The sequence below is a fragment of the Amblyraja radiata genome, chromosome 24, assembly GCF_010909765.2.
Source record: "Amblyraja radiata isolate CabotCenter1 chromosome 24, sAmbRad1.1.pri, whole genome shotgun sequence".
NCBI classification, from domain to species: Eukaryota; Metazoa; Chordata; class Chondrichthyes; order Rajiformes; family Rajidae; genus Amblyraja; species Amblyraja radiata.
In genome coordinates this window covers 30,303,574-30,320,622 of record NC_045979.1, presented here as the reverse complement: position 1 = coordinate 30,320,622, position 17,049 = coordinate 30,303,574, and the positions used below count along the sequence as shown (strand labels likewise).

Genomic DNA, 17,049 nt, shown 5'->3' with positions numbered 1-17,049 from the left:
CGAAGGGCCGAATGGGAGTACAGGTACCTGCACCTATTTTCTATGTTTCTATGTTTCTATGTTTCTATTATTTAAATTCACAGCTTTCTCTCTACTGCCCTCTGTGGTAATGGATTCCAAAGGCTCACCGAACCCTGAGTGTAGAAATTGTTTCCCATCTCAATCCTAAATCGCTTGTCCTGTGACTGAAACTGTAATTTTTCATTCTAGATCCCGCCAGCCAGCAAAAAACATCCACCACACACCCAGTCTGCCCATCCCCGTTAGAAGACTGTATGCCTGAATTAAGTGCTCATTCTTTCGGCTAAAGGGCTTGTTTCTATGCTGTGTGATGCTATGTCTCTGATTCAAAATGGCGCCCAAGCCAGATGACTCTTTCTGTGTTAGTCACAGAAATGAATCTGCAATCACTCGTTACAATCAGGGCAGCATTGATGGCGCAGCGGTAGAGTTGCTGCCTTATGCCCCTGTCCCACTTAGGAAACCTGAACGGAAACCTCTGGAGACTTTGCGCCCCACCCAAGGTTTCCGTACGGTTCCCGGAGGTTCCCGGAGGTTCCCGGAGGTTTTTGTCAGTCTCCCTACCTGCTTCCACTACCTGCAACCTCCGGCAACCACCTGCAACCTCCGGGAACCGCACGGAAACCTTGGGTGGGGCGCAAAGTCTCAAGAGGTTTCCATTCAGGTTTCCTAAGTGGGGCAGGGGCATTACAGCGCTTACAGCGCTGGAGTCCCGGGTTCGATCCCGACCATGGGTGCTGTCCGTACGGAGTTTGTACGTTCTCTCCGTGATCCCGAGAGCTTCAGTTTCCTCCCACACTCCAAAGACGTACAGGTTTGTAGGCTAGTTGGCTTGGTATAAGTCTACATTGTCCCCAGTGTGTGTAGGATAGAGGTAATGTGTGCGGGGATCGCTGGTCGGCACGGACTCGGTGGGCCGATGGGCCTGTTTCTGCACTGTAGCTCTAAACTAAACTAAAACTGAAACTAAATCGCTCCACTCTTTTAAATCTCTACTCCAGCATGAATTTGCACATCGTTGGTTCTCGATTGTAATCATGTACTGTCTTTCCGCTGACTGGTTGGCACGCAACAAAAGCTTTTCACTGCACCTCGGTACAGGTGACAATAAACCAATCTCAAACTCAAACCCTGTGACTCCAAGTAGGTTTCAGTCACAGGTCACCCCATCAAGTGCCCACGCGTGATTTAACATTCTTGAATTTTCTTTCCAGATACCAGTATTTTCACTTTGAAAGAAATCCAATTGCAAAAGGACCCAGGTTACCGAGGGTCTACATATCCCCAGTCTGGTGAGTTGTGTTTGGAAGACCCCTACTGTTAGGGGAACTGAGTGTTCACTGATACATTGTCCCTAATGCCCCTGTCCCACTTAGGAAACCTGAACGGATACCTCTGGAGACTTTGCGCCCCACCCAAGGTTTCCGTGCGGTTCCCGGAGGTTTTTGTCAGTCTCCCTACCTGCTTCCACTACCTGCAACCTCCGGCAACCACCTGCAACCTCCGGGAACCGCACGGAAACCTTGGGTGGGGCGCAAAGTCTCCAGAGGTTTCCGTTCAGGTTTCCTAAGTGGGACAGGGGCATAAAGTGGCAGAGGAAGTGCAGAGTGCCTGGTTTTGGAGTAAGGCTGTTTTTCACTGGAGGTGGATGGTAAAAGCTCAGATCTCGTCTTCAGTATGTGTGAGGGAACTGGGTTTAGAATGCTGGTTCGTGTGGAGTAATGTTAGTTGGCACGGTGGCGCAGCGGTATAGTTGCTGCCTTACAGCGCCAGAGATCCGGGTTGGAATCTGACTGCTCGTGCTGTCCGTACGGAGTTTCCCGTGTGAAGAATTGGTTTCGGTGAAGAATGTAAATTATTATAGTTTGTGGGGTTAAAGGGGATTGGGATGATGGTTTGCGATGTTAATGTTGGTGCTCGTTAGTGTGGAGTAACTGAGATTAGATTGGTGTGACATAACTAGAATGAATGAATGTATGAATGAATGAATGAATGAATGAATGAATGAATGAATGAATGAATGAATGAATGAGCTGGTTAGTCATAGTCATACAGGGTGGATACAGGCCCTTCGGCCCAACTTTCCCACACCAACCAACATGTCCCATCTACACTAGTCCCACCTGCCTGTGTTTGGCCCATATTCTGTCTAAACCTGTATTATCCTTGTACCTGTCTAATTGTTTCTTAAACGTTGCGACAGTACCTGCACCAACACCCTCCTCTGGCAGCTCGTTCTATTCACCCACTACGCTTTGTGGTTACTGCAAATGAAAATCCTTTCTAATATTCCTGGACCATTAGAAATATGACCATTTGGCATAGAAGCAGAATGAGGCCATTCACCTCATTGAATGGAATCATGGCTGATCTATTTTACCCTCTCATTCCCATTCTCCTGCCTTCTTCCCGTAACATTTTGACGCCCTTCCTAATCAAGAACCCATCAATTTACGCCTTAAATATAAAATGGAACCTCAACCTTAATGGGACTCGAACTCACAATCCTTGGCTTAGGAAGCCAGTGTCTTGTCCATTAGGCCATTGGGGCTGCCTAATATACACATGACGGGTGATGATTATCTATTCTACTGCATTTCCCCCCCAATCACCTTAAATCTGACGGTAAAGGAGAAACGTTTCTATTTAGAGTCGTAGAATCATACAGTGTGGAAACAGGCCTTTCAGCCCAACTTGCCCACACCGACCAACATGTCCCATCTACACTATTCGCACCTGCCTGCGTTTGACCCATATATTTCTAAACCTGTATCATCCATGTACCTGTCTAATTGTTTCTTAAACTTTGTAATAATACCTGCCTCAAATACCTCCTCCAGCAGCTCGTCCATACACCCAACACCCTTTGTGTGAAAAGGTTGACCCTTATGTTCCTATTAAATCTTCCCCTCCCCCTACTCTGGGCACGAGACTTCGTGCGTCCACCCGGTCTATTCCTCTCATGGTTTTGCACACGTTTCTCTCCTCATTTTGTACGTATGTTGTGCATGATTTGTGACAATGGGAATAATGACCGTCTCTGACCGCCAGTATTTCTTTGCCAGGCCGGGGGAAGAATCGAAGACAGAGTGTGCTGTTCTAGGTGGACCCTCGCTTGTTCCTGATCTCCTGTCCCCCCCACCCCCCCTCCTCCCCCCCACCCCCCCTCCTCCCCCCCCCCCCCCCCCCCCCCACGTCATGAAGAAAGAACAGCTCCTCGCCCTCTTGAAGCGCGGCATGGAGACGGACGGAGGTGAGGCTACAACAGCCGAACGGGGGAATGGCCACGTGAGATCAACATCAGTGATGGTGCGGCATTGCGGAAATATCATGGGGAATGGGAAGAGCCCATTCACCGTATTAAATCTATGCTGCTGTTGGTTTCTGGTCCATGCATATCTTGAATCCATCAAAGTCTAGAATTCTTAATACCAGTGAAGCTCTTTGGGCTCATTCCAAAGACCCCAATCTGCTCTATTGACACAATTTGATAGAAATGCCAATGACAACACCTCCCGATTGTGAGCTACATCCTCCATACTCTGACATTGCATTCCACCATCTCAGAGCAGCTCTTGCACTGAGGACCACTTTCCATCAACTCAGGAGTGGTCAACATTGTCCGTCCCACTGCCTCATGTTGATGGGAGATTTCCTCCTTCGCATTTGCACGTTCAAAGCAAGTTTGCACCTTCATCCGTTGGGCATGGGATCATGGATGTTATTGAGCCAATGGATAGAACTTCACAATGGGCCCAGCGCCTGCATACCCATACCACCACAAAGGAAATGGGTCACCGCTGGCCATGAAGGTTTGCTTATGGTCAAGGGATCATGGGTATGTAGACAGAGGTCAAGTCCAGAGGGCATAGGCTTGTTGTTGTGAGTCCAGGATTCATAGGGTCAAAGCTGGCCCAGGACATACGTGGCTGATAATGGAATTTGGCGGCACAGTCTCATGGCGGGCCAACTCCACAGAGGGTTGAAAGTGGGCCGTGGAACTTTAGACTTAGGGAGGAGCTCTGGCTGATAATAAGCACCAGGGATCCAGGCTGATTGTGACGGGGGGGATAGTGGGCCCTAGGGAGTTCAGGCATATTCAGGATTCAAACCACGATTGTTAAAGCAATGTTATGTAGATGGCATTGTTAAAATAACCATAATAATTTTTTGCAGTTGTGCAATAGTCTCTCTAGACTCGATGGGCTGAATGGCCTACTTCTGCTCCTATGACTTGTGAATTGATGACTTACAATTGACTGCGGGATTATCCCAACATCATCATTATACCAACGTGGAGATTTTAGTCATTCATCCACCATTTAGACAGCCAAGATCCCTCTGTCTTATCCTTTCAATGAGATGCTGAATCAGTCAGTTTCCTTTCTCATCGTTACATTTTTGCAATATCTTTCATTCATTGTTCTTTATCTCTCCACATCACCATCTATATCTCTTGTTTCCCTTATCCCTAACCAGTCTGAAGAAGGGTCTCAACACGAAACGTCACCCATTCCTTCTCTTCAGAGATGCTGCCTGTCCCGCTGAGTTACTCCAGCTTTCTGTGTCCATCTTTGGTTTAAACCAGCATCTGCAGTTCCTTCTTACACACCCATCTTAGTTTAGTTTAGAGATACAGCGCAGAAACAGGCCCTTCAGCCCACTGAGTCTGTGCTGACCAGAGATCCCTGCACACTAACACTATCCTCTCTATCCAAGAAACATTGTACATTTATACCAAGCCAATTGGCCAACAAACCCGTACGTTTTTGGAGTGTGGGAGGAAACTGGAGATCCCAGAGAAAATCCACGTACTGTTTGTCACAGGGAGGACGTACGAACTCTGTACAGACAGCACCCGTAGTCAGGATCGAACCCAGATCTCTGGCGCTCTAAGGTGGCAACACTACCGCTGCACCACCCTGCCGCCCCTTTCAACTCTCTGAAGAGGTGCAGGGCAGTTCTCTGCAAATCAGGGTTCACTACTCAAACCAACATGGCCAAAGCTTAGTTTAAATCATGGTTACATTGCTGTTTATAGAATCTTGCTTGAGACAAAATTAACTTCTGCATTGCCAACTTTATAACCTCAACTTCACTACTTCAGAAGCACTTCATTAGATCTAATGGGACATTCAGAGCTCATACATTGTTCAAACTAGAAGCCCCGCTGGTGACAAACAAGTCCAGTGAAGTCAGTGCGCTAAACATGTTTTATTCAGCTATTGTGATACAAAAGTGACGCGTGTAAACTCTGAGCTTCAAGACAATTTCTGTTTAATACAGATATCATTCCTCCAATATCTAGTTCTCGCCAATAGTTAATTTCTTTGAAGGGTTTCGGCCCAAAACGTTGCCTATTTCCTTCGCTCCACAGATGCTGCCGCACCCGCTGAGTTTCTCCAGCACTTTTGTCTACCATTAATCTTTTTACACTATTTTCCGTGAGAAAGATGTTGCCGGTACTCGAGGTCCTGATCTATAGGGATAATTAGAGCAGGCTAGGAATTTATTCTTTGGAGAGCAAATGGCTAAGGAGTGATCGTATAGAGCTGTGTAAAATCATGAGAGTAAACGCATAGGCTTTTACCTAGGGTTGGGGAAATCTAAAACCAGAGGACTTAGGTTTAAAGTGAGAGGAGAAAGATTTAATAGAACCTGAGGGGCAAACTTTTCACTCAGAGGACGGTGGGTAGATGGAATGAGCTGCCAAAAGAGGTGGTTGAGGGAGGTGCAATAACAATATTTGAAAGACGCTTGGACAGATAAGGTTGGGAAGGATATGGACCAAATGCAAGCAGGGGGACCTAGCTTAGTTGGGGCATCTTGGTTGGCATGGATGAGGTGGGCCGAAGGGCTTGTTTCCGCGCTTTAGATCTGCAGATAGATTTTGAAATGTTGATTCACAAACTTGGGAACCACTCTACAAGGTAACACTCTACTCCCATTAGAGTTTGACATTCTCATCTTCTGAAGTGAGCAATGTTGGGGGAATGGTTGTATTGTCCTACCCACTTCCTCTTCCTATCCTCTAGAGAAAGCAAGGAGCAAGGTTTCTGTACTTGGTATTGACATAAAATTGATGTTCATTGTAATGATTTAAAAAAAAAGATGAAAGCAGATGTCTTAATTCCTATTCAGACAGCGTGTTACCTTGTGTTAAATGGCAGAACAGAATTTTTGCCCAATTGCTTTTGTTTATGCGTTTGGGATGATGGTGAAAACACAAGAATCAGTCTTCATACAAAATGATGGCCTCCTGGCATAGGACCTTAGGCTTAGTTTAGAGATACTGCATGAAAACAGGCCCTTCGGCCCATCTGGTCCAGGCTGGCAAGCAATCACCCATATGCTATCCTACACACCAGGGACAATATACAGAAGCCAATTAACCTACAACCCTGTACGTCTTTGGAGTGTGGGAGGAAACCGGAGCACCCGGAGGAAATCCACGTGTTCACAGGGAGAACGTACAAATTCCGTACGGACAGCACCCATAGTCGGGATCAAACCCAGGTCTCTGGCGCTGGAAGGCAGCAACTCTACCGCTGCACCACATGTGTTCATTAAAATTGGTCGGGAACACCCCCCCAAAGTGAGGCCTCTCAGAAAGTTAGTGGGCAGATTCAATAGGTAACTAGACGGGCAGATGGTACAGGAAGGAACTGCAGATGCTGGTTTACACCGAAGATAGACACAAAATGCTGAAGTAACTGAGCGGGTCGGGCTGCATCCCTGGAGGAAATGAATAGGTGACGTTTCGGATTGGAACCTTTCTTCAGACTCAGTTTAAGGCATAGAAAATAGGTGCAGGAGTAGGCCACTCGGCTCTTCGAGCCACCAGCGCCATTCAATATGATCATGGCTGATCATCCAGAATCAGTACCCTGTTGCTGCTTTCTCCCCATATCCCCTGATTCCGTTAGCCCTAAGAGCTATATCTAACTCTCTCTTGAATACATCCAGTGAATTGGCCCCACTGCCTTATGTGGTAGAGATTCCACAGATTCACAACTGAAAAAAGTGTTTCCTCATCTCAGTCCTAAATGGCCTACCCCTTATTCTTCAACTGTGACCCCTGGTTCTGGACTCCCCCAACGTCGGGAACATTTTTTCCTGCATCTTGCCTGTTGACTTCTGTAACAGGGAATTAGGATAAATGGAGGTAGTAGTTCCAAGTTGTTTGAAAGGTCCACTAAGATGGAGCACTGACGATCTGCACCAATTTAGAAGCAGACTGATGAGAATGGTCCAGAGACTGAGTGCATGAGGTCAGTCCACAGACTGGGTGGGTGAGATTGGATCAAAAACTGTGCAGATGAGACAAGTCTATTGACTGAGTCTGGGGACTCAGTAGCTGAGAAGAGTACAGGGACTAGGTAACTTAGATCCAGTCAGGACACTGTGTAGGTGAGATTGGTCCATTGCCTGGGCAGGTGCAATCGAGACAGAGACTAGGAAACCTAGATCAAGTAGCTGAGATTGGGTAGCCAAGAAACTAGGTGGACTAGGCTCTGTGCCTGCACTCGCTGGAGTTCAGAAGGGGGGGGGGGGGGGGGGGGACCTCATTGAAACTTACCAAATATTGAAAAGCCTGGATAGAGTGAATGTGAAGAGGATGTTTCGACTAGTGGGAGAGTCTCTGACCAAAGACCACAGCCTCAGAATAAAAGGATGTAACTTTAGCAAGGAGATGAGGAGGAATTTCTTTAATCAGAAAGTGGTGAATCTGTGGAATTAATTGCCACAGTCAGCTGTGGAGGCCAAGGCAATGGATATTTTTAAGGCGGTGATTGACATTCGTGATTCGTAAGGGTGTCTGAGGTAACAGGGAGAAGGCAGGCGAATGGGGTTGAGAGGGAAAGATAGATCAGCCATGATTGAATGGTGGAGTTGGCTTGATGGGCCAAATGGCCTAATTCTGCTCTCAGAATGTATGAACTTATGTACCAAGGTCAAGTCCAGAGACTGGGTAAGTGAGTCTGGAAACTTGTAGGTTAGATCGGACCTACTCATCTATGTTGATTTTGTGGGTAGGTGAGATTGGTGGAGAGGCTGGGTGGGTGCAATTGGGTTAGAGATTGAGTAAATGGAGTTGGTCCAGATTCGAGGCGGCACGGTGGCGCAGAGGTAGAGTTGCTGCCTTACAGCGCCAGAGACCCCGGTTCGATCCCGACTACGGATGCTGTCTGTATGCCATTTGTATGTTCTCCCTGTGACCGCATGGATTTCCCCCGGGTGCTCCGATTTCTTCCCACTCTCCAAAGACGTACAGGTTTGTAGGCTAATTGGCCTCTGTAAATTGTCCCTTGTGTGTAAGATACAACTTGTGAACGGGATGATCACTGGTGCGAACGGACACGGTGGGCCGAAGGGCCTGTTCCCATGCTATATCTCTGAACTAAGCTGAATTAATTTGGCTCGGTAATATTGTAAACCGTCCCTAGTGTGTAGGATAGTGCTAGTGTACGGGCATCACTGGTCGTTGTGGGCTCAGCGGCCTGTTTCCAAGCTTTGTCTCTAAAGTCTAACTTAAAGTCTAAAGTCTACAAAGTTAGATGGATTGCTACGTTTTAAGGAACAGAGGGAGATGACCTTCCCAGTGCTCAGTGCCCATTCCACGGACTCATCACTCTCTGTGAGAGTGGTGAGTCTGTGGAATCTCACAGAGAGTGGTGAGTCTGTGGAATCTCAGAGAGTGGTGAGTCTGTGGAATTCCCTGCCTCAGAGGGCGGTGGAGGCAGGTTCTCTGGATGCTTTCAAGAGAGAGCTGGATAGGGCTCTTAAAAATAGCGGAGTCAGGGGATATGGGGAGAAGGCAGGAACGGGGTACTGATTGGGGATGATCAGCCATGATCACATTGAATGGCGGTGCTGGCTCGAAGGGCCGAATGGCCTGCTCCTGCACCTATTGTCTATTGTCTATTGTCTAATATCCCTCATCCTGATGGGCCCACAATCACTTCTAGACAATTGAACCTCATGTAGTATGAACGGCAGCATTGCTAATGCACGATTCAAGGCAGGCAGACCAGTCTGGCACTTTAATCAAAATAATTAAATGTTGCTCTCAGTGTATGTGAAAAAAAAAGACCTATTTAAAAATATGATGCATATTATTCGCTGTTGGAGATGTGTGTGTGTGTGTGTATATTTAACAGAGGTGCCTCTGAAGCTTACAAATGCTCTGATTTCTGTTTCCAGTGAAATATTCAATAGCACATCCTGTACAACAGCTGTACATTACACAGAAGGAAGGAAAATATAATAGTGTCTCACTTCTGAAATTTATTAAATGTTTATTAAAATTTACTTTGAAAAGATTTATGTGTTGGTATGTTCTTCCTGTATTATTACTGTAGTTGTATTCTGCCGGGCTTTGATGTTTGAACTGATGTAATTCATTCATTCATCATCGTTGAAAACGTTAGCGACGCAGTGGTGCTGGTTCCCAACGGGAACGGTGACGGACGCATCACACGTCTCTGTCCTCCAGTTCCTGCGGACTTCCGTCGCTGGAAGTATAGGATTTTGGTGTGTGTGTGTGTGCTTTACCATCGTTCCTTACAATGCCGTGTACGACAGTGATCGCACCTTCTACTGAAGTGTGGATGGCCGTTGGCTCGCTAGAAGCTCATCTGCCCTTAGACAGGTCTTGTTTTCGGTCCTGCTGGGGGTCCAACGCCCCATCCTCGCCTGGCAAACCAGGTGGGGGAGACGGTTTAGTCCCCGACTATCCGACCATGGAGCAGGTAGCACGGGATTACATGGTACCCGTGGCGGGGGGAGGGGGGGGGGGGTGGGGGGGGGGGGGAACTCCACCCAACCTGAACTGATGTGGGTTATTTTTTGCTTGCAGAGATTTGGTTTAGGACTTCTGAAGAGTACGTTAACCTCTGTTGTTATTGCTGGGATGGGAGCAGGTGGAGGAGGGTTGCAATGCTTAAGATGAAGATCTCTAAATTATTTATTTTGCTCTCCGAGGCACTGCCAACGGGGTTAGCCGGAGCTAATTGTAGCATTCTCGTCCCAAGTCACAAGCGCGGCGGTAGAGCTGCCACCTTACAACGCCAGGGTCCCTGGTTTGACCCTGACCACGGGTGCTGTCTGTACGCAGTTTGGACGTTCTCCCCGTGACCTGCGTGGGTTTTCTCCGGGGTGCTCTGTTTTTTCCCCACACATCCTAAGATGTACAGGTTTTGTAAGTTCATTGGCATCGGTAAAATTGTAAACTGTCCCTCGTGGGTAGAATAGTGTAATGCCCCAGTCCCACTTAGGAAACCTGAACGGAAACCTCTGGAGACTTTGCGCCCCACCCAAGGTTTCCGTGCGGTTCCCGGAGGTTGCAGGTGGTTGCCGGAGGTTGCAGGTAGTGGAAGCAGGTAGGGAGACTGACAAAAACCTCCGGGAACCGCACGGAAACCTTGGGTGGGGCGCAAAGTCTCCAGAGGTTTCCGTTCAGGTTTCCTAAGTGGGACAGGGGCATTAGTGTACGAGGTGGTCGCTGGTCGGCGCGGACTCGGTGGGGCGAAGGACCTATTCCTGTGCTGTATCGCTAAAGTCTAATGTGTAAAGTCAGGAGATCATGAGAAATGAGCTCATGATACACAGCAGATATTTCTGTGCAGACCAGAATGTAGGTTGTACTGTTGGAAGTATCTCAGGTGGACCTGAAGGGGCTGTCAGAACAATTTGGAAGACGAGTTGAGGCCTTCTCCAGAGCTATTGAATAACTAATCATTTTGGGAAAATGCCAGCATTTAATACCCATCCCAAAATGGTCCTTGAGAAGGTGGCGCTGAGCCTCTGCAGTCCTTCAGGTGAAATACCCCCGACAATGCCCTTGGAGAGAGAAGACAGAAGATTTATGCACGGCGATGATAAAGCGATATATTTTGAACTGAAGATGGTGGGTGACTCAATACAATACAATACAATACCTTTTATTTGTCATTTGAACCTCACATGAGGTTCAAACGAAATTTGGTTTCTGCAGCCATACAAAAAAAGAACCAAGACACACACCAACACAATTCAATTCACATAAACATCCATCACAGTGCGTCCTCCTCACTGTGATGGCAGGCAAAACTTAAACATATCTCTCCCCTGCACTCCCCTCTCCCCCCCATGTCAGAGTCAAAGACAGAGTCAAAGCCCCCGGCGGGCGATGTTAAATGTCCCACAGCCATTAAAGCCACGCCGGGTGATGCAAGGCCACGCACCGGCTCTTGGTGTTGGAGCCCCGGCGGGCTCTTGGTGTTGGAGCCCCGGCGGGCGCTCACAAAGTCCCGCGGCCATTCCAAGCCGCGCGGGGCGGTGATGTAGGCCCCGCTCCAGGTAATCTTCAACCCCGCAACTCGGGCGGGAGAAGTCGCCGTTGCGGAAGCCCTGAAAAGCGGTCTCCCACCAGGGACCCGCGGGCTCCCGGTATTACTGTCCACAGACCTGCGGTTGGAGCTTCCGAATCTCCGGGTGTCGGGTCACAGCAGCGCTCCACCACAGCTCCACCCGCTCCGGACTCGGCCAGCCCCGTGACGGTGAGCAGTCGGCAGCTCCGCAGCTGGAACCCCAGGTCGTTCCTGTAGGAGGCCGCTCCACGTTGCAGCCCCAACGACAACGGAGACCCGACAAAGAAAAGGTCGGGTCTCCCGTGCAGGGGAAAGACCTTAAAGTTGCCCCACCCCACCCCAGCCACACATACCCCGACAAAAAAAACAATAAAAACTACATAGAACAAGACAGAAAACAATAAAAAGACAGATGGACTGCAGAGGCCGCTGCTGACAAGAGTTGCGCCGCCCACTTCTGAAGGGAACCAGAGATTGCTGGTGTTCACTACAATAGACAACAGGTGCAGGAGTAGGCCATTTTGCCCCTCGAGCCAGCACCACCATTCAATGTGATCGTGGCTGATCATCCCCAATCAGTACCCCGTCCCTGCCTTCTCCCCATATCCCTTGACTCCGCTATCTTTAAGAGCTCTGTCTAGCTCGCTCTTGAAAGCATCCAGAGAACCCGCCTCCACCGCCCTCTGAATTCCACAGAAAATTCCATAAATTCACAACTCTCTGGGTGAAATTTTTTTTCCCTCATCTCCGTTCTAAATGGCTTACCCCTTATTCATGAACTGTGGCCCCTGGTTCTGGACTCCCCCAACATCGGGAACATGTTTCCTGCATCTAGCGTGTCCAAACCCTTAATAATCTTATATGTTTCAATAAGATGCCCTCTCATCCTTCTACATTCCAGAGTATACAAGCCCAGCCGCTCCATTCTATCAACATACGACAGTCCCTTGACCTACTTTCCAATTTTCCGTAGGATAGGAAAGAGAACAAAATGCAAATTGAATTGTTTGCAATGTAAATTAATCTGCATATCAAGATGAATAAAACTCGTGGTTAATGAAACAGGCCATCTCCTTTAGAGAACTAACATGAATACATGTTGCAGGACTTAGACAGGTGATAGCTTGCAAATTGCAATTAAGGGAACCAGCAACTAGTTATTTGCTATGCAATTAGTTCTTGGCATGGCTCCCACATCGACTTCATAGACCACTGAGAGCACCCAGCACAATTGAATTATTGAATTTGGCTATTATTGAATTGGCACAGGCCCAGACAGCAACATAGATTAGTATCAGTGGCACCAATGCATCTAAGGGATTATGATGGTAGACAAAAATGCTGGAGAAACTCAGCGGTGCAGCAGCATCTATGGAGCGAAGGAAATAGGCAACGTTTCGGGACGAAACGTTGCCTATTTCCTTCGCTCCATAGATGCTGCTGCACCCGCTGAGTTTCTCCAGCATTTTTGTGTACCTTCGATTTTCCAGCATCTGCAGTTCCTTCGTTAAGGGATTATGATCGCGAGTTTTCCACCGACTCTGGGGATCACCGGTCACTCAACACTTGTCCAAAGTTGCAAAGTACTTGCATGTGGAGGGAAGCCATTTGTTCCAGCTGGCTAACATGGACGGCAAATTCCTACTCAAGTCTCCTACCCCACCTCTCCTCCAAGCCTCCTGAAGCTCCACAGTTAGTTTAGTTTAGAGATACAGCGCGGAAACAGGCCCTTCGGCCCACTGAGCCCGCGCCGACAAGCCATCCCCGCACACTAACACAATCCTACACACATTAGGGACAATTTACAATTTTACCAAGGCGTTAGCCTACAAACCTGTACGTCTTTGGAGTGTGGGAGGAAACCAGAGATCCCGGAGAAAACTCAGGCAGGTCACGGGGGGGAACGCACAAACTCCATAGCGACAACACCCATAGTCAGGATCGAACCCGGGTATCTGATGCTGTAAGGCAGTAGCTCTACCACTGTGCCACCGGACTACCCTAAACATGAGAATATTATAATTACATATCTCCTTCGGCCTAGATTGTATGCTCCAGATAGTTGGCAGTTACAAGATGGAGCTGGAACATGGCCATTCTCTGCATGGAGGAGACGTATCCTATGACTAGGCTCTTTGAAGGATTCCCATACTGCTGCTCGTTCATTTCACATCCTATATCTCCCTCACACTTAACTATCCATTTCCATAGAAAACTATCCATTTTTAGGGCGGCTCAGTGGCGCAGCAGTAGAGCTGCTACCTCACAGCGCCAGAGACCCGGGTTCGATCCTGACTACGGGTGCTGTCTGTACGGAGTTTGCGCGTTCTCCCCATGACCTGCGTGGGTTTTCTCCGAGATCTTTGGATTCCTCCCACATACTCCAAAGGGTGTATGTAGGGTGATGTGAATGCGTGGGGATCGCTGGTCGGCACGGGCTGAAGGGCTGCGTTTCCGCGCTGCATCTCTAAACTCAACAAAAGCCATTCTTGATCCATGGGTGACTAACGAGAAATAAGACAAACCTGCACCAAATGTTATCTTAAAGCCCCGTCCCACGGTACGAGTTCATTCCAAGAGCTCTCCCGGGTTTGCCCTGATTCGAACTCGGAGATTGACGGTAATGGCCACTCGTCGGTACTCGGGGCTCTCGTGGACATTTTTCAACATGTTGAACAATCTTCACGAGCCTCCCCTGCTTACCTGCCGTTAGCGAGTCTTCCCGAGTACCTGCCGTTAACGTTACGAGCCGCTAAGAGACGTCCCCGAGCTCCGACGTACCCGCCACGTTCATTCTCCATGCTTACCACGAGTTTGATTTTTTTTAAACTCGGGAGAGCTCTTGGAATGAACTCGTACCGTAGGACAGGGCCATTAGTTAGAAAGTCAGGTTCAATTAGATGCACAAGACGAACAAAACTGATATTGATTGATATTGAATTAGAGTCAGTGAACTGATTGCTGTGGGTCTCTGCTAATGCTGTGAGCCCTGTGGATTCTCACACGCCATTGTGGTGGCTGTTTAAGTCCATGTTTATTTTTTATGTGGCTATGTATCTCGTTGCTCTTTTGTATGACTGTTGGCAAATCAAATTCATTGTATGTTTACATACTTGACTAATAAATTAATTGCAATTACAATGACAATGTATTGGTCTTAACAGTAGTGAAGAGGCATCCCTTGCTGGGCAATCTTTCATTTCTAGTGACTGTATTCCTGAAAATTTCCAGGGATCCCTTAATCTTCGACCCAAATAACAAATCACTAACTGGAACATTGTGAACTGTGCAACACACACAGTAACGGAAGAAAATCGCTAACCAACATTTGACAGAGCAGCTATTTAATAATCTACCAACTCTACTAAACACACAATGAGTTCATTTCATTGTATGTAATATCCAGCATTGCTTTGATCCATTGTCAGACTTACAAACTTTAGGACGAGATGTACCTTCATAATTGGACTGCCCGTAATGACAAGGAAATCTGCACAATCTACAACAGATTGGAGTAATGGGTGTTTGTACAACAAATGCAGTGGACAGCGAATGTAGACATTGGTAACTCCCGGGCCCTTTGCGAGAGTCTCATGAACTAAAATGACCACACTTTCCAGCGGGTGCGGAAACCAAATATATATACGCCCTCCAAGAATCTTCTGTTTCAGTTCAATCTCAATCTCCATCCAACGTTATGTAGAGTGAAGATTCAAGTGAGTTTATTGACATGTGCCCAAGATAGGACAATGAAATTCTTGCTTTGCTTCAGCACAACAGAATATAGTAGGCATAAATAAATACAGAACAGATCAGTGTGACCATATACCATTGAATATATATATACACACACACACACACACATAAGTAAGCAGAAACGAGGAACTGCAGGTGCTGCTTTACACAAAAGGACATGAAGTGCTGGAGTAAGTCAAGGGGTCAGGCAGCATCTCTGGAGAACGTGGATAGGTGACGTTTCTGGTCGGGACCCTTCTTCAGGCTGATTGTAAGGTGGGGGTGGGGGGTGGGGGGAGTGGGTCCATTCCAGCTTTCTTTCCTCCCTACAATCAGCCCGACCAGAAACGTCACCTATCCACGTTCTCCAGAGATGCTGAAGATAGGCACAAAATGCTGGAGTAACTCAGCGGGACAGGCGGCATCTCCGGAGAGAAAGAATAGGCGACGTTTCGGGTCGAGACCCTTCAGGTGGAAATGTCACCCATTCCTTCTCTTCAGAGATGTCCCGCTGAGTTACTCCAGCATTTTGTGTCTATTTTCCGTGTAAACCAGCATCTGCAGTTCTTTCCTGCACCATTCCCCCAGAGATGCCACCTGACCGACTGAGTTACTCCAGCATTGCGTGTCCTATTGTATAGAATGAGTTTCTTTGATTTGCTACTTTTTCGTTCTCCAGGATGATGATCACCATTAATTATTGAGGTCAAGGCCTCAGTTTTAATATCTTACCTCAAGCATCTCAACCAAAACAATCATCTTTGCCAGCGAGTCTAGATTAAACATAAATGTTTGAGATGAAAGCTGATTCTAAATCCTAAGCAAGACTGTTCTAGGCGAGCCAAGTTGGCACAGGTTAAGATGTACACTGTTCAATCAACGTACATAAAAGCCTTTTAGAGTCACACAGCGTGAACACATGCCCTTCGGCCCAACTTGCTCACGCAGACCAACATGCTCCATCTACATTAAACCTACCTGCCTGTGTTTGGCCCATAAACCTATCCTATCCATGTAACTGTCTAAATGCTTCTTAAACGTTGAGATAGTACCTGCCTCAACTATGTCCTCTGGCAGCTCGATCCATTTACCCACCACCCTTTGTGTAAAAATAATTGCCCCATAGGTTTTCCTATGGGATTTCCAGGTGATAATAGTTTGGTTGAGAGGTCTGTCGTGGTATATGAGTATTGAAGAGTAAATAATACCGTAAGGTTGGTGAGATAGCTGTCACCTGCAGGCATAGTGTCATTTGGTTGGCCAATTGCAACATTGCCCAGACTATGCTTCGAGCAATTGGGTGCTAACTGCTGGAATTAGCAAACAAAGCTCATGAGGTGGGAGGTGGTGGATCGTGAGCGATGGTTTTTCAAGTGGACTAATAAATCATGGTCAGGGCGCCACATCAACTTCACTGTCCTCTGGTTTAGTTTAGAGGTACAGCGCGGAAACAGGCCCTTCGGCCCACCGAGCCCGCACCAACCAGCGATTCCCACACATTAACCTACACACACGAGGGACAATTTTTACACTTACCAAGCCAATTTACCTATATACCTGTTCGTCTTGGAGTGTGGAAGTAAACCGAAGATCTCAGAGAAATAATTGCCCCATATGTTTAGATTCAATCTTTTCCACCTCAAGACTGTGTGCATTTACCACATATATTCCTCGTTAGTTCGCCTGAAGTTCCTTTTCAATCTTTTCCCTCTCAATTTAAACATCTTTCCTCTGGTTCTTGATTCCCCTACTCTGGGTAAAAGACGGGGTGGCACGGTGGCGCAGCGATAGAGTTGCTGCCTTACAGACCTTGCAGCGCCGGAGACCCGGGTTCGATCTCGGCTACGGGCGCTGTCTGTACGGAGCTTGCACATTCTCCCCGTGACCTGCGTGGGTTTTCTCCGAGATCTTTGCTTTCCTCCCACACTCCAAAGAGGTCCAG

At 47.6% G+C, this 17,049-nt stretch overlaps 1 protein-coding gene across 1 annotated transcript in view; it reads left to right on the top strand.

Annotated features, from left to right (window-relative positions):
- Positions 1 to 4,493, top strand: part of cdk18 (cyclin dependent kinase 18) — an 83,999-nt gene extending 79,506 nt beyond the window's left edge. The window contains exons 15-16 of the mRNA XM_033042812.1: positions 1,236 to 1,313; positions 3,087 to 4,493. Coding sequence (XP_032898703.1) covers positions 1,236 to 1,313; positions 3,087 to 3,124 — 116 coding nt within the window. The 3' untranslated portion in view covers positions 3,125 to 4,493. The remainder of the gene's footprint in view (positions 1 to 1,235; positions 1,314 to 3,086) is intronic.
- The last annotated feature ends 12,556 nt before the right edge of the window (positions 4,494 to 17,049 follow it).